This window comes from Salarias fasciatus, chromosome 23, assembly GCF_902148845.1.
Source record: "Salarias fasciatus chromosome 23, fSalaFa1.1, whole genome shotgun sequence".
NCBI classification, from domain to species: domain Eukaryota; kingdom Metazoa; phylum Chordata; class Actinopteri; order Blenniiformes; family Blenniidae; genus Salarias; species Salarias fasciatus.
Window position 1 is genome coordinate 18,557,945 of NC_043766.1, and position 24,397 is coordinate 18,582,341.

Genomic DNA, 24,397 nt, shown 5'->3' on the forward strand with positions numbered 1-24,397 from the left:
GTAGCTAGGTATCTCACAGCGACACCTCCACCACCCACGCATATTAGCTCACTCTTCCACGGGGCATCTCACACTAAGTACAAACAAACCAAAACTACTTTAGGAATATTGTTGTGTTTCTTTGCCGGTTTACCTTCGTGTATGTTTTTGAGAGAGTTGGCTGAGTGGAAGTAGGATACAGTGTGTGTGTGTGTGTGTGTGTGTGTGTGTGTGTGTGTGTGTGTGTGTGTGTGTGTGTGTGTATGTGTGTGTAGTGTGTGTGTGTGTGTGTGTGTGTGTGTGTGTGTTTGTGTTTGTGTACCTGTAATGTGTTTAAAGGGCCCCATCTTCTGCTTCTTTGTGTCAGCACCTTGACTTGACATTGGTCATTGGGGACTAAACTGTCAGCAACAACATCACACTGAGGGGGAAAAAGAGAGAACGTGGTAAAGTAAAAGAGAGTAGGAATAGAAAAATGTATGTTGTGTGTCTGGGGGCTACTTGTGTAAGTGACATTACTGACATTTATTTGTACTCGGTGACATTGGCAGCATGCAACTTTGTGAATAGTCTGTCAAATTATGTATGGCAGGCTCGCTCAAGGTCACGCATGTGCTCCCGAAGGAGTCTTACCTGTCCCCGTTTTCCCTGACATGCAAACACACATACACGTGTCCCACCCTGCACTTACAACTCTGACCTCCGTCCTCTCCCACCGGGGCTGATGCTGTCCCTCACCGTTCCCCTGCCTCACTGCTGGCCTTCCTGGCTGTCACCAGGCTTTAAGAGAGCTAAGTCACAGATGAACTTCTCTACTGGGGTTACACTGTTACCTCAGGGAGCCGCCTCAAAGCCAATGACTGTGGCGTTTGCTTTTCAATGAAAATATACAAGTAGCTGCATTTCATCTTGATGAGATTTTTCTTTTCTTTCTTCATAGTCAAGTGTTTTTAACAGTTCTGTCCTGTGTCACGATTATAACATTGAGATTTATTGTTATCTATTTATCTATTAGATTTATTGTTTATGATCAAATAGTACTTGGGATAGTACTATTCATTGGAAGGAATTTTCCAACACACTACATCTAAATGAGAGGTGCAATTTATTTAATAAAAACCAAAAAGTGATACATATTTTATATATATATATATATATATATATATATATATATATATATATATATATATATATATATATATATATATATATATATATATATCACAGTTAAAAAAAAAAACTTATGTGGATGAAAAAACATTCTGACCTTTGAGCAATTTTCCTGACTGGTGTGAGTGTTTTAATTTATCCTTTGCCGTGTCTTACAAAGAAGCCAAACAGAAAGTCAAGCCAAGCTGTTCTCACACGTTTTGCAGGACTGGCTAGCAGAACTAACGATACAGAGATAAATCCTCCTGTCAATCTTTTTTTTTTTTTTTTTTTTTTTTTTGTATTGTCAGGAATTCATATTGCTACAAATACTACTGCAATTCCATCAAATAATTTCTTACCAAGTTCAGAGAACTCTAATAGTTGTATGTTTTGGGGGTTTACGCTGCCACCTCAAAATAAGTGCCATCTTGTTTTTGGCAACAACATTCAGGTTGACTTCTCACGTCTATGGTTTCCCTTATTCTTTTTCCCACATATATCTTTTTTGAAGTTACTTTTTAATATCTCTTTTGCTCGAACACAGTACTGAATAAGTCCAATTCTGCAGGAAATCTATAAAACTGAGACTTGTAAACATGAACGATCATGAACGAGGTCCTCCAGGATGACAGTACTGCTAAGTGGAGGCACAATGCGCTGAAGTAAAACTCGAGTTGTTCTAAACTTGTCTAACCAGTGTGTGACTGTGGCTAGCTCACTAGCTTAGATGTTGCCAAGGCGTTAAGTGAGCAGACAGCAGCAGAGGATCTGTATCTGTCAGCAGCATGTCATTTTTGAGTGGCACCTGCCAGGAAACAACATCTGCCACTATTACAGTGTTGTGTTCATGTAAATTGCATGTTGGTGAACCAGTTTTGTAAAATAGCTGTTAGCATGACAGCACGTGCACAAGTTCTACTGAAACAACACTACACGTTGATCAGCAGTCAACAATGTGCAAATGATATTAGTTTATTTGTATGCCTTTAACCTCGACTCTCACATACATTCATCCCTATTTTTCAAAGAATGATTTAAATGTGCTTTACAACAGTTTAGATTAATTGTGAAATTGATTAACATATAAAACTAAAATAAAGTTTGATCTTCATCTGGTTTCCTTTTTTGTGTTACTTAGTGGTTAGCACTATGTTTCTAAATGTATTTTCATCAGGCAGATCCTTACAGACTAGTACAGCTTAATTATGAGGGGTGTGTATCCACCAAACAATGAAACTAATACATAAAATTCCAAAATTTGTGAAATTGTAGTGAATATTCAAAGAAAAAAACACCAATTTGATGCTCTGTAAGCGTGTATTCTGAATCCTTTCCTCAAATGGATTGTTCATAAACTGCTATAAAGTCACTGCTGGAGCTCTCCTGTACCTGTGTGAAGGAATATTTGGCTCATCGAAGGGAGCCAACTCTTGAGGGTCCGCTCCTTTTAGAGATAACATATAACATATAAAGTCTCTCTCTTTGCCTTGTTTTTACATTTATTTTTAAGAAACCAGTCTGGGGCAGCTGACATTAAGCAGAAAATAATGCGTGAGAGGAATTCTGAATGGTTACTGTGGGATATCTGAGTCTGAGTTGTTTTGAAAAACATATATTTGATCTCATATGTTGGTACTGGATTTTAACATCTGAACTGAGATCAGTGTTAACCTTCTATATATCCTGGGTTAGTTGTATCACTCATTTGCTTTTTAGCAGCAGGATGAGAGAACAAATTGAGAGCAGGCCTGACCGCTTCAGGATTTGAAGTTTGTTTCAGCATATATGCAGCGTAAAGCCTTGTGCATTCATAATTTTAAATGAGTCATTTCATCATACTGTGCGTTTGTGTGTGTGTGTGTGTGTGTGTGTGCGTGTGTGTGTGCGTGTGTGTGTGTTTGTATTGAGCTCCTGGCGGTGCCAGGTAGCCCCACGGTATCATGGGTAACTGGCTGGTTCAGTCACTGATCAAAGACTACAAGAGAGGAACAGGCAGAGCTGCCACTAGCTATCAGTGTGTCTGTAGCTGATGGCTATGGACAGGCCTCACAGATTGTCTCGGTTGTATTAAGCTGTAAAATGTAGTAAAAATGACTCGGTGAACTGCAGTTTGATGATGATTGCAGGAAATCACGCCTCAGATAATTCAGAGTGAACTGAGTTACACCAGTGGACAATAATCATGTTTAGATTTGGAAAAGTGTTAACAAACACACCCATAAGTCTGGTTTAACTACATCAATATGCTGATGTTGCCCTTCTGCCTTAGAGACATTTTGAAATTGACTGACACAATATAATGCAGCATGAATTTTTTCTCTTTTTTTTTTTTTTTGTAAGGGAGAGTATATTTTCTAACATATGTTGTCATTGATCAATATCCTTTTGAATAAGAATTTATGTCCCCCCTTAAGTACTATATGGAAGGTGCAGTTGATGAACAGGCTGTTGATTTAGAAGAACAACAAAGATCTTAATGTCAGTTCTGACAATCACAAGTTCTTAGTGTTTTAAAAAAGGCAGGTTGTGTCATTATCTTTTTAATGTAAACTGACCTGAGTATGAATGCGCTGTGAGGAGTATCCTCTGAATTAAAGCGTTTTAGAATAATTGAACCATATAGTTGAGATATTCAGTGAAAGCATACTTTACTGTTTAATGTCTACCTTCAGTTTTCATTTTCAACACAGATCAATCGAAACAATGGACTTGGAGAGACGTTTCACAAATCTTAAGATGACTTGGCACGAGCACATATGCACTCTCAGCACTGCAGTCTCTGAAGAGGCATTGTGTAGTGCGATCCAATAGTTCACCTTCATGAAATCTAACAGTTTTTGTTTATGTGCATTGCTGAGTTTTCATGAGTTGAATGAGAACGCCTCATATCGTTAACACGTAGTGATCTACCTGTTTGAATGATTATTCATTTTAGTATCTAAGCAAGCAACAACTGAGTGATTGTAATGGATCCAAAATAATTTTAAGCTCTACAGGTCTTAGTCAAAATAGTTGCATCAATGCATCGCAGAAATTATTTCAGTTGTAACTCGAAAAGTGTTTAATTTGAGATGTTATTGAGCTTAATCCACTTAGCTTTTACAGTCTAGACATGTAATCATGTCCCTCCTCAGCCATCATCACCCAAAAGGACAGAGTGCTAATGCTCTCTGTGGAGGTCTTGGTCTACACATTTAGAATGCTTTATTTAATAATTTATCCGGACCTCTTCCAGGAAGCAACGCTATCTGGCCACACACCGGATCGATGGAGATCAAAAGACAGTGCTTGGTCCTAAATGCAATCCTCTGCTGAAGCGGCTCCACCGAGGCTATTTTAATGCCAACTCCTGTGGCTGAATGGCTGGCAAGTCTGTTTAAAGGCTAACAGAGAGGTCGAGGCTAAAACTTTGTCGTTTGATCTCACCTAAAACATTTTAAATCAGATATTTTTGTTCCCTTAACCTTGATGACACTTTCATCAGAAATCCTCTTGATCCTGTCATCAGTAGAACAATAATATGTTATATATCTAGGATAAGTTTATTATTTTGGAAGCTTTGCAAGACAGTATTTCTTGAGTCATTGGTTTTGATAAACTACCTCATTAAATCCCTGCAGATACATTATTGTTATTTGCTGACAAGAAAGAGTGAAATTCTTACTTACTACACCATTAACACTGATTTGAGTTTTGCATGTTGTAGAAGTCTGTCAGCCAGAGGAGATTTGCCTGGTGTCACACAGACATGTTGTTCTCATTCATCAAATTCCTAAAGAATTGATTATCACATATTTCTATGTAGTATTTTCAGAAATGTATCTTTCATTCTGATATGAAATTCCCAATTTTGCTCATTGTGGGGATTATTGGTCAGGCAAGTAGTCGTAGTTGTACTATTGTGTGTGTGTGTGTGTGTGTGTGTGTGTGTGTGTGTGTGTGTGTGTGTGTGTGTGTGTGTGTGTGTGTGTGTGTGTGTGTGTGTGTGTGTGCGCGCGCACCACACAGACACCTGTTCCAATGTGCCATTCATCAGTGATGGTGACGATGCAGGGTTTTGACACTCTCCGTCGACATGACAGCTCAGACAGCATGGATGTTAATCTCTTCTAACTGCTCCCAGCCTAATTAAATCTGCCAGGGTTGCGCACACACACACACACACACACACACACACACACACACACACACACACACACACACACACACACAGTCGCTTCTAAATTGGTCCTAGTTGTAGTAAATTTTAACGATCTGGAGATTTGGAGCTGAAGCAGTTTGATGGAGTTTTAACACTGAGTTCTCAAGTGAGTTTGTGTGTGTGTGTGTGTGTGTGTGTGTGTGTGTGTGTGTGTGTGTGTGTGTGTGTGTGTGTGTGTGTGTGTGTGTGTGTGTGCGCGCGCGCGCGCAAGTGTGTGTGTTCACATACATACACAGACATTCCTCTTGTATTTCCACTTTGTTGAGAAAGCTGAACAAGTCTTCGTTGAAACAAAAAAAACTACAGATCACATACAGAAATTGAACGGATACTGTAAAGTGTACATTTTTCGCTAGAAAAGTTATCAAAATGAAGCTGAAGTCACAGTCTATCCTAAAATAGAGTAATTTCTAGGAAACAAAAAGAATGTGCACCATGTTTTTCTTTCGAACCAGGCAGAAAGTTGGCAGTCATGTGGCTTGAAACTGTGCCTATAGAAAATGCAAAGCAGTAGAAACAGCCACATCGCTATTTCAGAGGCGTTTTAGTGAAATGCTGTTGACCATTGTAGGTACAATGTTACACAATTTGGAGTAACACTGGGTTGGCAGTGTGGCGCCAGTCTCTTTATGCTGCATATCTGTGCACCAGTCTGAGGCAGATTTTTAATGTTATCAAGGGGATTACATTGTTCATAGCTGCAGGTGTTTGTTTTTGTTTTTGGTTGATAACAATCACCCATCAGCTTCATCCATACCTCCAACAACAGTTGTGTTACTTTGTTTGAAATGGCCGATTTGCATTCAGTCTGTAAATCATGTCATTATAATAAATCCACATCCAAGGGGCATAGTAGGAAATGTTCATTTTCAGAAAACTTCCATATTTGCAGCAACTTTACCAAAGTGTGGCCAGTAAATAAATGTTACATCATATTTCACCTGTTCCCACATGTATCTTTGACTTCATTTGACAAATTTCACATTATTGACCGTCCAAGACACACACCTCAGTGGAATATGGGCGCAAGTGGATTTGAACTCCATCCTTCTAGTCAAAAACTTGTTGCTATATATGTATACCACCACAGGCATGCTTTATGATGTATAAATCCCATGAATCTCTGGTCCAGGTTCAGTACACACTGCTGTAATCACCGGGAAGACTGCTGACTCGACAGTTGTAAAGGCGCTCATTGATAACCTCTAAAAGGAGAATGAGAAACAGAAGAGCATTGTTGTAAGGGACTGTTCGTGGATCAAAGCTGGATCATGGGGCATTGACTCAAAGGACATGGTGTGGCTAAAATAAGTGGATGAACAAGAGGGATGAGTGCTACCTGGAGAAAATGTTCATAATGCAACATGGAGATGGTGATTTCTATTTTCTGAAGGACTTATTTTCAGCCCACTGTTCAAAAGTCCTCATAGGTGGTTTGTAAAACCATGGCATAACAGGCCTAGATTGGACAACCAACTCACCTGACTTTCTGGCTTTAAAGGCCCACTCCAATGAAAGTCATGTTCTTCATGTTGTTCACATGTTCATGTGACACTTTTCTGATGATGGAGGAAATCTCTTGCAAAAAAGTACATTTCTGAGTATTTCTGCACTCAAATCGCTGTGGACAATAAACCGACTGGAAAATGCAGAATCAGGCAGAGTGGATTTCATACGTCACAATAGGGCTGGACGATATGGCCAAAAATGTTATGATGCTATAGGTCATAATTTCGGTCGATATGATATGACTCCGATATCGATATAAATAATACAAAAGCCTCAGAAAAACTGTTAAGAATCATGCACATAATGTACTACCTGTAAAACTAGAAATTATTTATCCAGGAAGCTCCTCCAGTATAAAATTTTAGAAATAAAAATAACAATAAATAAATAATAAAATAAATAAATAATAAATGATAAATAGATAAATTGAATGTTTACCTTTTATTTAAGAAATATGAAATAACTGTCAAATAAACACAAGTTTCACCTTTTTAAATATAAATACCTTTAACTTTACACTTAAAGCTCGGGTTGGCGATTTGAATGAGATACATTTTTTTAAATACTGGTTAAAATGATCTTTATGACCCAATGGGAAGCAATTCATAGCGTGTTTTTAAAGTAGAGCGGAAAATATCCGCTATCTACAGCAGGAGTAAAATGGGACAAACAGCAACCAATAGTCTTGCTGGGACACCTTTTTTTAAACCAATCAAATCCCTTCGCCGTTCGACCTGCCCCCTGCGCGTACATGTACGCGTGCACTGACCCTGCTTCAGTGCGCACGTAGAAGGACGGAGCGTCGTTGCAGAATGGCGGAAACGAATGTTTGGGGGTTCACTCACCGTTCAGTGCGCCATACCTTGGCGTTGTGCAAATAAAAAAAAACAAAGAAACAAAGCGCTGAGGACAGGTTACACCAGGAACGCACTGCACGCGGAAGTGCCACGCACATCGCACGCGCCGCGAACGTCTCCGCGTCTCCGCTACCAACGGGAGCTCCTCCAATGGGGTGGGAGCTGGGCGGCGCTAGCTAGGCGGAGCCTTGGGGAGATGCTACATGCTAACGCTAGTTTTCCAAGATCGCCAACCCTAGTTTTAAATACAGTTATGTTATTCTTATAGATTGACACAAAGGTGCTTCACTCAGAAAGAAAAATAAAAGTGCTCAGAATTACTAAGGTTAAGTACAGAATTACTTCAGGTTGTAGTGATCATGGTGACACTGCAGTGAATCCCTGTACTGTTTTTTTTTTTTGTTTGTTTTTTTCGTGGCAGTTGTCTTCACTGTTGCAGCGTCTTCTAAATTGTAGACGGTCCCTTAACCCTGCAGCACTACCGGCTGCTCATAGAAATCAATATTGTTTCTGATGCTTCATAGACAGATACTTTTAATAAAAATGAGCTTGTAGCATATAGTCCACCTCACAACGATGGGATGGAGGCGCCCTTTGTATGTTACTGACGTTTTGTTAAAGAGTTATTGAGACCGAAAGTCCGCATCTGTCAGTATGCTGCTAACTTTACTGGACTGTTCAGTGAATGATATACCTAATTCGTAGCCACGAATTAGTATTTTGTGTGGACGATTTATTATTTCGTGGCCACAAATTAGCTTGTGGAAGCTTGTTCAGTCGCGTTTACATCACGAGTTCTCATTTTGGAGCTCAAACTTACTGTGGTGGAGCTTAGCTTGTAGCATGAGCTGAGGACAGCCAGCTGTGGTGTGCGTGCTGAGTAGTGATCACTCTCTCGTGGCACTTTCTGTTCGCCTTGAATCAGCGTCGCCGTGAACAGCAGTTAATGATTGTGAAACGCATACTGTAATGCACTTTATCGAAATTTGTTTAAAACTCATATCACCGTTATTGAATAAAAATATACTATATTGAATAAATATATATAGATATCGAAATTTTGTCCAGCCCTACGTCACAAACTCACTGGGCAGGCCACCCTACCCAGTCTGGAGGCTTCGCCCGCTGATTCAGCCGAGCGCATAGTGTCTGTTGTCTGGCCAGTGGCCGCCGCGGAGCTGCTCCCCCACCGGGACCTCTCTCCACTCACCCTCAAGCCTGTGGATCTCAAAACAAAGCCATGACTCCATGCCCCGGTTGCTGTTAGCGGGGAAGAAGCATGCATATCACCGTCAGCCCTGACACTGTGGGACAGTCCACTGACAGTCGCGCTTAACTCGTGTGACCGGGTAGTAACGGGACTCCCCAAGGCTATGGCGAGCCGAGGGGGGAAAGAGAGGCTGAGGGTGGTCGGCAGAGCCATTGACTGTATAAAAGGGAGATGTGGTCACAAGCTAGTGGGAAGAGCTAGCTTTCAGCAAGGGGGGGGGGAGGGGTCTCCAGTGCAAATGGGGGAGGGCATAGAGTAACACTGACTCCTCCCACAACCCAGAGGTGACTTGCTAATGAGCTACTGGAACTCGGTCAATATGGAGTCCTGGAAAATGGCACAGGTTTAGTAATTTTGGCTAAAAAACTTCATAATCACTATTTCAACACTACTGAGAACATTTTAAAATGGCTACAAAAGAGGATTGAAGTGGGATTTTAAACCTATAGGGAATATATCAGCTGTTGTTTTAGTGATAGACAGGGAACTGTGACAGTGTGATATAGTTTAAGTATATAAATATTTCCAAATCAGGCCAAACTTGGGAATCAATGAATCAATCACTGCATTGTTTTTTTTTTTGTTTTTTTTAATTCTTTGAGAATCAGCAGTTGAGAAGGAGTTTTTGTCAGTTTTAGACATGCTCATGTATATCAAATCTGCAAAAGAATCAAAAACTAATAGCAAAACTGCCCTTGTTTTTTTCAATACTATTAAAAGTTTACCAGTAGCGCAATGGAGTCCAGCTAGTTTTGTGCCTTCTGTTGTACACAATGAAGAAAAACATGTTTCTGACATTTTTTTCCAGCTGTTACGGTACTATCTTGGGGTGAGAGGAGGAGCTTGTGATCATGAGATTGCTGGTCCAACAGTTCACAGAGTTCGGCTCTTCACAGCTTACTGCTTTGCAGGCACTGCACTGCAGGATCCCACTAGTTAGTGTGTAATCGGTGCTTTCTGTTTATTTCTGGTTTTGGTTCTCAAGCCTGGATTAATGGTGAAGCGATGATCCAGCATAAAACTTGTTCCTCATCAAACAAATGGATCATATGATCTACTGTTGCAACCTTGATAGTTAGAATCTGAAAGACCAAGAAAACCTCATACTACCTACACTTATATGGTGAAGTGAATTTGATTATGTGTTATACACAGTGAAAGCAATACATTGTTTGACCTGTTGAAAGCCGTAGTTTTTATTTTGATCCCAACGGATCTCTGATATTGGCTTACAGGAATTAGACACCACCTTTATATTAATGTTTTGTAAACTGAAAGAACAATGGAGTTCCCAAAATATTTACAACTGTATTTATAGAACAGGAAAACTCCTCCTGGAACAGTCTGGCTTGGACTCAAACCCCTGACCTCCTTGGTTTTAGTGCTAACCACTACAGGTGACTTTGTTATCTTGAAAGTAATTATTCACTTGTCAGTCATCTACTGCATCTAGTGCTGTTAGGGCTTATCGTACGGATGTAATTTAGTTGGTCGCCTGACATGAATCTATTAGACTTCAGTGTCATCAGAGAACCACAGGGGAGATGAGACCCCTGCTTGCCCAGCGCCTCTCTGCCTACACGCCATTCCACCTGCTTTTGTCCTCTACATGTGTCCGAACAACAGCGGAGGAACTCAGTTGAGTTTCTGTTCCTACCCACAGTAACTTTCTCCCACCTTCATCTGTCTCTGTTGTGCAATTATCTTCCTGTCTTTTTGCCTCTGTGTGTTCCCGTGTCTCTGTCTCGCTATGTTGCCTTTTTCTCTGCTTGATTGTCTCCAACCTTTGTTTTGTGTATCACTGTGTCTGTGATTCAGTCTTCTATTTCTTCCTTGTGCCCATGTCTCTGTCATCTGTCCAGTCTTAGCTCCCTCTGAGTTAAACAGGCCGAACAAATAGATTACAAACAGTGGGTAGAGTGAATCTAAGGAGGAAGACAATCTGAATTTGTTGTGGATAAAGAATGAGGAAAGAGGCTGTGCAGTCAAAGAAAGCCAGTGGAGTCAGAGTAAGGCTGTATTTGCCTGAGGGGAAAAGGCTGAAAAGTAGCTCTCGCAACAGATGTGCAGGGCAGTAAAGTGTAATTGAAATGCCAGCAGCAATGGTCTTATCTCCCTGCTACAGGAGCCTGCTGCCAGTCTCAACATCAGTTAGATGTCATTTTACCTAAGTCTGAATCAGCCTGCCACAATCCGCAAACCCCTTTCCTCTGATGCTAGGCAGGAGAAAGAGGGGAAACGACTGAGAGGGACAGAGGGAGGGGGAGAAAGAAAAGGCGGGAGAGTAGGGTGGGGAGTCTGTAATAGGATTTCAGCAGCACCCAGTTAACTTCCACCACCTGGACTTAGTTGGTAATTTGATATGCCCCATCAATGGGATTCATTTACCTCGTTGCAGTATTACCAATGCCATTCATTTGACTTAAGGAAAAAAAAAATAATTTCCCTTCCCACATTTTCCTCACTCATCCTGATCCTAATCGTACTGGTGGTAGGAGGAAGGAAGGAAGAGCTGTTCTAATACTCTTTATTCTGTGCTGTATAATATTTTAGCTATAGAAAGTCCTGCCAGAGGAGGTGGAAAGCCAGACTCCATGGCTGTCCTCTGCACTCCAGGCAAAGCTTAATGTCTCGGGCCAAGCAGCATCCCTGTGGGGGGAACCATAATGTCCTGCCAGATTAGAGGCTCGCACTCCTGGGAGCTGCTGCTTTTTATCAGGAACTCTGTTACCACAACATGAGCTCATGTGTGGGGCAATAAAGCTGCCTTACCTTCTACAATGTTAATGCGTCATAATATTGTGTGCCAATCCCCCTCTTGTCCCCTAACCTGTTTCAAGTTTGTTTTTTGTTTTTGTTTTTTTACTTTTCAATCAGTAATAGCTTTTATTATACACTCAGTTCTAATCACTATCTATCCAAAGGTAATTTAATGCATAAATTATAACATTTTTGTTAAAGGATTGTACTTTGAAACTGGAGCTCATGTACATAGGTTCATAAATCTGGAAGTCTTTTCAATACAAGACTTTAAAAAAGGCACGAAAAGGCATGTAAAGGCCCACTAGGATCCATTTGAGTTGTTTTAATGTTTTTTTTTTTTTTTTTTTTTTAAGTAAATCGCTTCAGTGACCGAGCATTGTTCATTGCGTCAGTGTCAGCAATGTTTCATTATAAAAAAAAATATATATTTTTTTCATGTATGTTTTTTAAACATATTTTAAGAACACAAATAACACAGACATAACAAATATTATAAAGTCAAACAAAAAAATAGTCCAGGTATGACAAGACAATAAAATCTACATACAGACCAGCTGAGAAATTCCTGGTAATATAGGAGAAGATACTGTCAGTCCAGTATATTTCAGGATTGAGTCCAAGACTTTGTGAAAAATATCCATTGCTGAATGATGCAAAGATGCAATATATTAATTGGGGATACATTACATGATGAGATTGTGACACAATTTCTTTGATAGGTTGCCATCCTTGCTCCAAAAGTGCAGTTTCCTTTTTTTTTTTTTTTTTTTGCAGCAAAGGTCAGTAATTTCAACAGTCTTTTATACTTGCAATTAATAATATGAACACTGGTGAGACCAAGTATAAGGCACGTAGGATCCTGCAGTATTGATTTACAAAAAATAAAATGGATAGTTCAGTTACAGTGTCACACCAGCACGGTCTAAAGGCTTCCGCAGGTCAGACTTTTATCCACTGCCATCTGCATCAAACAGCATTGGTGATATGGGCCTTTCTTCAATGCTTGTATACCGACAGAAGTGGTGCATCATTGTGTTGCCTGTCATCATTGTTCACAATTGCTTATTTAATGGCATTATTTGTTGTTTTTCAGAGAGTCATTTTCAACATTGTCAACTTTTCCAAGACGAAGAGTCTGTACAGAGATGGCATGTCACCAGTGGTCAAGTCTACCAGCAGGCCAAAATGGTAAGTATGACTCACTTCTTAAGGCCATTTTAAACCGGCTGAGAACCGATCTGGAGCGGATCTGCACCGCAAAAATTACGTCACGCAGCAGTAACTCCAAGAAAAGATATATGACCATACATATGAACGCGGCAACAAGCATCAGCCCCCATTGAAATAAGTGTCTTACTTGTAGCTTGACGCACCCTGCAGCTACAACAGAATCGCAAGTGATCTGACGGCAGGTCAATTTTCTTTGCATTTCCTCCAAAATTAAAGATTCCCTTGTACTCCACAACGCATATGCACCTGGTGCGGATGGCAAACCGCTGCTGCAGAGCGCCATATCCTCTCTGATCCAGTGGAAATACGGCCGTTAATTACGATGGGGGCTAATTTTAGTCGCCGTACATCTATGTTTGTAGTTACTGCTTTGTGACGTTATGTTCCGCTGCACATCTGTTCCATATCTGTTGCACCGGTGTAAAACTGCCTTTATTCTTTTCCCATCTATCCACATTGTTGCCACTAACTCTTAAATGCTGTCTGAAACTTTTACTCCACTGCCCAGCAGTTGACACAAAAATGCTCCAAAATAAATGCGCATACACACACACACACACACACACACACACACACACACACACACACGCAACACTGTCACTTTAGATTTTCAGACTGGATACATTTGGTTGCATTAGCATGTGATCCATTGGTTGCCATTTTGATGGGTGATGTAATAACTCTTGACTGATGGATGGTGTTTGTGTGTGTGTGTGTGTGTGTGTGTGTGTGTGTGTGTGTGTGTGTGTGTGTGTGTGTGTGTGTGTGTGTGTGTGTGTGTGTGTGTGTGTGTGTGTGCGTGCGTGTGTGCGTGTGCGTGTGTGTGTGTGTGTGAATAAATAGGTGTAGCAGGATGAAATGGGGATGGTGCAATGGGGTTGGGCATGACGTCTGCCAAGCAGGCTGGTGTATCCAGTGGGGCGAAGAACAGAGAAGTGTGATGAAGTGTTGCCATCCAAGAGGAGCCCTGACATCTGTCATCAGTTGATGGAGGGCATCCGTAGAAACGCCAGGCATCTGCCACCCTGAGCTGTGTGCGTCTGCTAGCCTAACACCTGCACCGTCCATACCGTCACATGCTGGTCGCAGGCTAATGGGAAGAGACAATGGGCACGACACCGTAGACAGGCAAGATGAACTGCTGTCTACGATACAGCGGACTGCAACATGATGCGGCCTCCTTGCTATCTCTTTTGATTCCATGTGATTCAGTTTAAGCTTCCTCTGCTGAGCTTCTTGCTCATAGAGCCACAGCCTCTGCTGTTCTCTTGGGCTGCCAACCATTTATTGATAGCCGAGCCAGTGTTTGTTCTGAAATTGGTGTTATTTTTCTGTTCAGTGTAGTTATACTGTCAGATAAGTTAGTGTCAGACAGTGCAACAGAATATAGAATATATATATATATATATATATATATATATATATATATATATATATATATATATATATATATATATATTTTTTTTTTTTAAGACTTCTGGTGGACAAAGAGTCATTTGCAAAAGTTAATAAATGTTTTAAGTAGAAAAAAAAAAGGAATGTTATTGAAATCTTTTTTGACAAAAGCTTGAAACTTCACAGGTGTTAATCTTTACAGGGTCACTGAGTTCCCAAAGCTTTTCTGAATACACTAATCATCCGACCCTGGCCATGTTTATGTTTCACAGAGCTCTCATAACTAGGTATTTAAGTGACAGAAACAGCAGGGGGTAATGTTGCTGAGGCCTGACACCATTTACCTCCTCAGGCTAATACTGTTTTAAGCGCTCCTCTCAGCACTGTGCCATCTAAGCGACATCGTGCCTCATGCACTTGTAAAGCCATTTTCAACTGTCTCGAGCTTCCAAGGCTGTAGCTGACACTGTCCGTGTCCCCACAAAGTGGTCAAGATGCTTCTTTAACACAGCCTCCTCTATTTGACTTTCCATGAGCACAACAAAGCACAGACAGCTCCTAAAGTAGCAATCTTCTTTTTGACAGTTACAGATATGGAATAAATAAAAAATCAGAGCGTGGAGAGCTTCGCCTGTCTGATCCAAACTCACACAGGACAGGATGAAGAAGGTAGGAAGAGAGAAAGGAACAGATAGAAAAAGAGAGAGGGGGAGTGAGAAAGATGCAGAAAAAGACAGAGTGTGTGGAGGAAGAAAAACACAAAGTACAAGAAAGAGATTACTGAGACAGGCAGACAGGGAGGAGAAAATGAAGAAGAGTGAGCAAGAGAAGATTGCTCCCCAACTCCCCACCGCCCTCCACCCCATGTCTGTATTTATCAAAAGAATCGTCAGTATTAGCTCAGTAGCTGAAGCCTTTATCTTCCTGTGCAGGTGCCTTATGTCCTGGGGCCCCAGCATCGCTTGGTGCTGCAGGCTGCGGGGCTCCACTGGCCCTGGCTAAGCTGCTTGTCTCAGAGAGAGACAACTGGCAGATTACAGTCCAGCAGGACGCTTCCTGCCACAGGTGGAAGGATCTATTCTCGATCCCCTTTTCCTTTTTATCCCTCATTCCATGACTCCTCCAGCCAAGAGACATGAGAGCAAACAGAGGCCTGGACATACTGTAATATATTACATTTAAACACAACTACAAGTTGCATGTTGAGGAATGGCAATCGGAGGATTACAAACCAAAAATGTCCGTCGCTAAAAATTAACTGTCTATATATTAGGGTAACAGCAGTTTAGATAGCACAATTTGACTGCTGATTGCATTGCGGAACATACAATTATTATTTTTTAATGATGTTGAATAGCTAATTAACACTTTGAAGTGACTAAATCGGTGTCATAGAATGAATGCTGGATTGAGAGCAAATTGCTTTTCAGTGCAACCATTTGTATCATTTTCATGACTCATTGCCACTTCCCAAAAATATAAATAGGCTCCTGAAACTGTGACTTGTTTTAAAGTTAAAAAAAATAAATAAATAAATAAACAAATGGGGGGGAAAAAAAAGAAAGAAAGAACGTGTGAGCGTTTATTAGTCAGAAACCATATATGCTTGTGCTAGTCTGTCGAACACAACAGCCCCCTCGGTGACACTTGGTGCCAACAACATTCCCTGCGGTCGGCTAGTTGTTAGACTGCTAGAGCAAAGAATTGCTCAGCATCCTTATTTTCTAAGATAAGCTAATTAGAAAGTCAGAGAGCGTGGTGTAATGCAGCTGTTGGAGGCCTGAATGCCGTGGGGTGAGGTAATAGCCAGGAAGGTTGCATGAGATTGACTGCTTCAACCAACAGATGCCTCATGTAGAATCCCTGGTGGAGTCAAATAAGAAGAGAAAACACAGTGAAACAGAGGACGAGCTTTTCAGCACTGCAAATTTAGTTTTCAATTATTAGATTATTTTCTGGTCATTAATTGCATGCATGTCTCATTTTTAGCCTATTTGAAGTTTATATATATTAAAAACAACTAGAATTTGGCACTCAGAGAGCGCAGACCTCTGCCACAGCTCAAATCAGTCACCAACAACAATAAGAACACCATATTTAATAAAACAACATTGTGATTGGGGGTGTGATCGGAGCGGAGCGCTGCAGCGTGCGGCGCGTGGAGTGGTGCGGCGCGCGCATGCCGCATAGGCCCCCTGTCAGCGGGCCCAACTATGTGAAAGACTGCCCTATCTCTCAGTTATAAAGAATCCTTTAAAAAATTCCTGGATCCAGACAGTGATCCGGATCATCACCAAAATTTTATGAATTGTAAGTTAGCCCAAGACCCACCTTTCCACAAAATTTCATTGCAATCCGTCCATAACTTTTTCCATAATGTTGCTAACAAACAAACCAACAAACCAACGTGATTCCATAACCTCCTGGCAGAGGTAATAACATTCAGGTCTAAGTCACTGTGAAAGCCACTCAGTGTACTAATGCAGTTTGTCCAAACAACAGTGGAGCCTGCAGGAGCCAGTTTGTAATGAAAGTGTACAAAAGTAGAGAAGGTTTGGACTTTTACTTAAGCAGCAATTTGCTTACAGCAAATAAATTGAAGTGACACACTGATTTGAAGAAAGGATGACAAACTATGAGCTATTTCTGCCCTTAAATTTGAAAACTCCAAAGATTTCTCTTGAATGAGCCAGTGATGTTTGTTTTGTGAATCTAGTCTGTTTTCATGTTTTCTCACTTTCTGACGTGTTTTTTGGTGTCATGGAAATCACATTCAGAGTCACATTCTTCTGCCTGTAACATTAATTTCATCTTGGCTACACTATATATCACATTTTGAAAGTGAGATTGCCAATGGCTGAAGCTCTGAAAAATACCTATTCTTGTTTGAGATGGATTATATGTCCTATGCTATCTTTCCTGAAAATATTTTAAGATGCTACCAGTATGTTGTATTTGTGAAAGTTCTGGACTCCAGGCAGGCCACTTCTACCCCTGAACTCTGCTGTTATGAAGCCATGTGCTGTTTTACTAGCTGCCACATTGGAATCACTATTGTCTTGGTTAATTTGGCAAGGCCCTCCTCAAAAGAGACACTCACTGCATAGGGCCAGATTTCCTCAAACCTCTATATACTCCAAAATGTTCAGTGTGAGCTGGAAATCCACACTATCAGAGATGCTGGTTTTTGGACTATGTTGATAACAAGATTTTTTTCACTTCATGTAATGATTTGTGACATTTGTAATGTGTCAGTGTTCCATATTCAAAAGAAATATCTAAAATAAGTTAGTTGAACTTAAATTTAACCAACATGTCACTAAATTTTGTGTTTTTCGTATTTTTTTTTTAAAGCTTCAGCTACAACAAAAGAAGAAGAAATAAATTCACAAATATTTTAGATGTTATTTCTAATTTGAAGTATGTGCCATGCCCTCACAGAAGTTAAATTTCATCAGATCTCTGATGTGTAGTATACTGAAAATGTTATGATGTGTTTTGCCTCTTTTAATTAACTTTCCACTTCTACTTTAGTCGGTAGGTGTGTGGGTAAAAATAGCGGCACCTCCAACTGAGCTAACAGATGAACAGTCAGAGTTGGAGGAAATGGGTTGCCAAACATTGCTTCTAAAGTTAGAACCAGCCAACCTTGATCAAGGGTAAATGCTTTTCCACTGCTTTTATGACAACAAATAGCACAGAGGAGCCCCGTTCATGCCGTTCTACGAGACAGACATACAGTAAGCCACAGTCATTCAGTCTGTCACAAAGAAAGGCATGCAGTTAGTAATAAAGATGCAGTCAGTCTCTAAGACACAGTGAAATGCACAGTCAGAAAGAAAGACACACAATCAGTCTCTAAGACAGTGAAACACACAGTCAGTCATCCAGTCAGTCAAACAAAAGACAAGTCTCGAATAAAGACAGACAGTCAGTCAGAAAGAAAGAAAGTCACAAAGTCTCTGAGACCCACTGTTAGGTGCACACACATGCACACACAGCCACTGCAATTTTGTTTTCCTACCAAAATCCTCTAAGTGTGTGACGCTACAGCAAAGTTAAATTCTATTTGGAGGTGTCTGCTTCTCCATCGGGATGCATGTTAGCTGTAATTGTTCTGTCAATCAACAATGTTCAATCCTGTTCGCTTCCCTTGCCACCTGTTAAGTCCTGGCAAAGGGCGAGGGGTGAGGACGGGTGAGGCAGGGTGAGGAGACGGAAAAAGATACCTTCACCTCTCTGTGTGTCCCTGTTGGCTGCCTTTACCATGTCATTCTCAGAATTCCGACATCCTGCCTGTTGGTTCTCTTGTGTTTCCTTCTCGATATTTTAACTTATTTCTACATTTTTTGAAATGGCAGTATTTTAGTTCTGCTGTCTTTACTGACAGTGTCTTTCCTTATATGATTTTTTTTTCCTTTTTGTGCTGATATTTTATACTTTTGTGTACACTTTCTTCTGAATGTTCCTCAGAAAACCTTAAGGTTTTTTTTCTTTGTTTAAAAAGGGAAAAAAAAAAAAAAAAAAAAAAGAAACAACTTCAAAAACAGCCTTTCTGGCCAGTAATAATATATCATATGAGCGTTATCCTAAATGTAAGTAATACTTCAAACCACGGTGAGCTGAATTCCCTTCACATTTAAGCTATAAAACATTGTTCACCTTACTGCTGCTGTCAGTGTTGCAATTGCAACAGTTTATTTCACATCTCTAACACAGTGAAACATAGTTAAAAAGTGACTTTTCCGACACTTGTTCATATGCAAAACAGTTTACATTTCATCTCATGCTTCTCGTGCCACTTTAATCTGCTGTATTTATCCTAATCATGTGGGCTGTATACTGTATCATTCACCGACTTTTTTGTCTCTGGCTTAGAAAAAAAAAGTCCTTTTTCAGTCTGGTTTGTGCCCTTTGCTAATTCTGCTTTAAGCTCCGCACCAGTAAGTCGGTAACGTTTTGAGTGTACTGCAACTTTAAAATGATGACGTTTAAGTAGACAAAATTATAATTTGGTACAGTGGAAGTGAGTTGAAAAACACTATTAAAAACTGGAGTTTTGGAATACTGCAGAGTGATGAACAGTCATTCTTAATATCTAAAAGCTGATAATCACTACAGCAAAAAGCGACTCCGAAATTTCAATTTTGTTGAGTTCTTCTATGAAGACACTGTGGAATAATAGGCTCATGTTGCACCTTTGTGTATTTACTGTGTTGTTTTGTGATTATTATTCTGATTGAATGTGTTGAAAAGACAGGAATGATTTAATAGAAAGACACGTCGTAGCATAGGATCTGCCAGACCTGTGTGTGTGCTGTCATAGAGGATGCAGTGCGAAGGAAATTGCACTTGCCAGCCCCATAAAAAAAAAACATTCTGTGCTACACACACCTCCCATCCTCTAAACTGCCGCAGTGCTGAGCTGGACCATTTGGGTCTAAACACAGGGGCTGTGCAGTAGCATGTGGGAGATGGCCCATCTCTGGAGGACAGAATGTCAGGCAGCGAACTGAAGACAGACAGACTGTAAAGGTTGTGTCACAACTACAGCAGACCGTGCGGACTCCCCCTCACGCCCGGCGAGTCCACGCTCTCCTCCTTCCCCTCCTTCCCTACTGCTGAGCCACTAGCACAATTAACCGTGTGGCATGCCTTTTAATAATAGACCTTTTAATTGTCGACAAATGAAGAGTGATGTAAAATAGCTATTAGCTTGTGCTAATTAATAGGGGAATTGAACACTTGTTAATTAAGGGCAAACAGGACAAGGACCGGCTCTGGTAATTTGAGCAATGAAACTGAGAGTTAGGATTGATTTCCAAACAGTTTTGATTCATAAAAACATCAAGTGACCCCAGTTTACTCTTTGAAAACAATCGTGGCCCCATCCTGACCTTTGCTAGCACATCGCCTGAACAGAGTGACTGTTGCACACATGCATATAGTAAGCAAGCCTGCGCAGAGGTTGTATCAACAGGAGTGGCCTGGCTCCCTGTAGACGCTGTGGCAGGACAAATTCCAACTATATAGTGTCTTCAGGATGTAATAGCAAAGGCTATAAGCCACAGCCAGGGTCTCAGCGGTGTGATACAGTGGCTGATTTGCTCCCTAAAAACTGTGTTTTTAAGTGAATAAATTCCCTATCTAGCTGATAACTTGTACAGCCTGATGCATGTTGATTTTTAGCATGATTGTTCTGCTTCACCTATTTTCCTTATGGTTCATCTCCCCGTGGTCATACTTAGAGAAGAGACACAGCTCTACACGTCTACTGTCTTTCTCGGGATAGCAGAGGGGCTTTACTGTCTTTTCACGTTCACGGTTCTTTTTTTTTTTTTTAATCATGAAACTTCCATATAGTGTTCTCTACTGAAACATAATTTTCATTACATCTATAGTGTGCCTGTGGCCTCTGGCTCAGCAGTGCTGACCGCAAGCTTAAAACAGAAACTACTGTTTCATCTCTGTCACGTTTTGGGTTGAGAACTGTAGCAATCATTTGGCAGAGCATGGGTTTTCATATAAGATTGTGTTCATATATACCATTCTCTCTTTCTCTGTCAACAGTACCCATGATGAGGGAGATGGACAAGGTCTTTTAATAAAAACCAAACTCAGAGGACACATGCGTGCGCGCGCGCGCACACACACACACACACACACACACACACACACACACACACACACACACACACACACACACACACACACACACACACACACACACACACACACACACACACACACACACACACACACCACTCCAATTTTGTCACATTCTCATCTACGAGGAAATGGACTGATCCACATACTAAGAAGACGAGAATCTGTGGTATGAAAAAAAAGAGCAAAAGTTGCTACAATTACCACCCTTTCCACCTCTATTTAATTTTCAAATAGTTGATGAAGGACAGTGATCACACAGCCCTGTTTTATTTGATGAAAACACTGAGCTCAATTTCCACTTTTCTCTGCCACTCAGGAGTCTTTATTCTTCCAGGGTGGACAAACCAGGAAACAGAGAGGGAGAATGAGAGCAGCTGAAACCCCAATCTGAACAATCAACAGCATGTGCAGCTTCCTTGTTCACAGAAACTCATTAGTATGCTGCCAGAGGTAGTGAAAGAGGATTATGTGGGAGAAATAATGGGACAAAATGTAGCAAATAGATTAATAATCTTTTGGATGAGGATAAGGACGTGTGTGACAGTTTGTGTTTCTGTGGGAGTCCACATATGTACAATTTCAGGGAACAGTGTAAGGATTTTAGGCTGGAGAGGCAACTTGCTTCTGACTCTATTCAACCCACAAAATGACTTACCTGGACAGTTTTATGTTTGCCTGGAGGAGAATTAAAAAGCCACTTCATTTCTCCTTTTACAGGCTGGGTACGCATGTCAGCGCAGCCCTCCCTGAAAGCGCTCTAATCTAAATGCTTTTGTCAGGGGAGATTTGGTAGATTGCAGTAGGCAGAGGTACAAATTGGTTGTGTCATCTTATAATGAACAAGGTGAGGCGTTGCAGTTTTTCTGCAGCCAACAGTCCCCTGATTACTGTACTGTAAGTCACTGCTGCTTTTAGTATTGGAGTCACAAGACCTCACCTTCACCTCCCTTTGTTCAGGAAGCCTGATCTGGTAAACGCTGCAAAATGTTTTGTTGTAGTAAGCCCGCTGTGACACAAGACAAATTCTGTGACAGCTTGTCCCAGAGTAATTTTATACACATGCAGGAGGCTTCTTAGATCCGAGCTGGATTTACATTGCATACATAGCAGCCAAGTCTGCATGCTGTGCAGAATACAGTTGAGATGTTTTGGATGTTGATGCTTGGCTATAGGCCGTTTGAAGCTTATTGAGTGTGCTCAGCACGATGGAGCATTGACCCCCCTGACTCCAACTAAAGTATTATAGGTATCTCAGCAATTCCACAAAGCCATGTTGTCAGGTGTTTACGGGACATATTAGGACACTCTGTGGGACTGGTTGGTATCTACACCCTGCCTGGGATAGGACTCGCTGTCGAAGTGTGTGTGTGTGTGTGTGTGTGTGTGTGTGTGTGTGTGTGTGTGTGTGTGTGTGTGTGTGTGTGTGTGTGTGTGTGTGTGTGGAGGCTGGCTTGCAATGGCTCAGCAAAGTCAACATTCATGTGTAGCAGGCTACTTTTAGTTTAGTTTAGATTGCTGAACACATCATTTTTTCCCCGATCCCATAATTGTGTTTTCCTCTTCTCAAAGGTGTAGTCGTTTTGCACTTTTTGATACAGCTGATGTATACTTTCCTCAGATTAGAATTTGTTGATTATATTCTGTCCTAAGTAAACTGATGCTGGTTTTACAGATACTATTGCTTTTTTCAGAAAGTCAATATTTTTTTTAGAGAAAGGAGCTTAAAATCAGATTATGTTGAATTATATTTATGAATTTACACCAAGACACATTTGTGAATTTCACCCATAGCCTTGTTCCTGTTTTCAGTGCTTAGACTGGAAAGTCTTAATACAAATGGGTGGAGAGTCTGAAATGCTGTAGTTCATGTTAAATTGATGCCAGCAAGCAAGCAATGAGTCATGTAACTGAACTCATAACTTTATTTTGCAATGAAAGAAAAAAATCTGGCATAGCGTGGTGTAGGTTCTACAGTTAATGATGGACTAGCCCTGATGCATCTATAGGCATTAACGCCGTTTGCCCTCTGAAGGTGTGGCGTGGCACCTGGCGCCAAGATGTGAACAGCAGATTCTTTAAGCCCCGGGATTTTTTTGGTGAGGTCTCTATGGGACCATGTGCATCATTGAACTTTGACCAACCATGACCCGCACCGGTTCACTACGTTTTCTTTGTGGGACCACTTTTGATTGACCACTGCTGACTGCGCACCCCAAAAGGATGGCAGTTTAGAAGAAGCTCTAACCCAGTCATCCATCACTATATGCTCAAATCCTTCCACTCCACCGGCCCATTTATCAACACTTACCATAGAAAGAAGCAGCCTGACAACACCAGCCACACCTTATATCTGCCATGATCGCAGATGTTTACATGTGACGCCACAGCTAGTTCCACAACTAATCGCGAGACACAGCAAATTGATTAGTAAGTTCGTCACCAACGTCTTTAATGATGTTGACTGAGTCTCTGTTGTGATATGTGTTTGAGAAGGAGGGATCTGCTACCAACCACTTTGCACGTCAGACAAACACTAGACCAGTTTTTTGAAAGGCATGCAATTTAAATACACCACTTTTGCCTTCAATTGCTCAGAAGCCCTGGAGTAAAGACACGTCAGTACCAGAAGAAACATACACGCATATCCTCCATTACTTCTCAGCCAGTTACTTTGTCTTTGCTCACTGTCATCTCAACATCTTCCTCCATTACTTTTCCTGCATATTTAAATCTGTGTCTTGTGAGTGTTTTAGACACTTTCAGTGATGTGCTGCTCGTATGATTTTATTGAAATGGGTCTCCTCTCCGCGCTGCTCCAACATGTCAGAGTGGCAAAGGAGTGAGCAGTGAAATGGAGTGTGAAGTTCAGGGTATTGGACTGTCTCAGCGCGCCTGGCTGTGATTTAATTACCGCAGCAGAGGTAAAGTTACAAGAGGAAAGCATATATGGAAAGAAGAAAGAAAGGTATAAAGATGACACGTTGATAGAATAATGATTTATTTACCCTGCCTCTCCTAACACGTGAGCCTACTCAATTGTCCATGTAATACCCTATAGAACACCAGGGACCAGCGGTTATGCATTGACACCGCTTATGCTTGTACTATAATGGCTTGTACGGTATTTCCTGATTATTACTTAAACAATATCTTTATATAGCCAAAGTTGAAATGTTTGACTTTCATTTATGATAAAAGAGCCCCTCTATAGAGTTAGATTGCTGATTATAGAAATTGTTTTGTATCAATCAGCAGGGTAACAAATGGCTTTTTTTAAGACATACTGTCACTCTTATTAAATTTCTGAGTTGGTTTTCTATGTATAATTTCAATGAAAACTCTCTCTCTCTCTCTCTCTCTCTCTCTCTCTCT

General features: G+C 40.8%; 1 protein-coding gene across 1 annotated transcript in view; it reads left to right on the forward strand.

Moving 5' to 3' along the window:
* The window catches only part of agbl4 (AGBL carboxypeptidase 4), a 189,090-nt gene that overhangs the window by 131,325 nt on the left and 33,368 nt on the right, over positions 1-24,397 (forward strand). Inside the window, exon 4 of the mRNA XM_030083694.1 lies at positions 12,825-12,919. Coding sequence (XP_029939554.1) covers positions 12,825-12,919 — 95 coding nt within the window. The remainder of the gene's footprint in view (positions 1-12,824; positions 12,920-24,397) is intronic.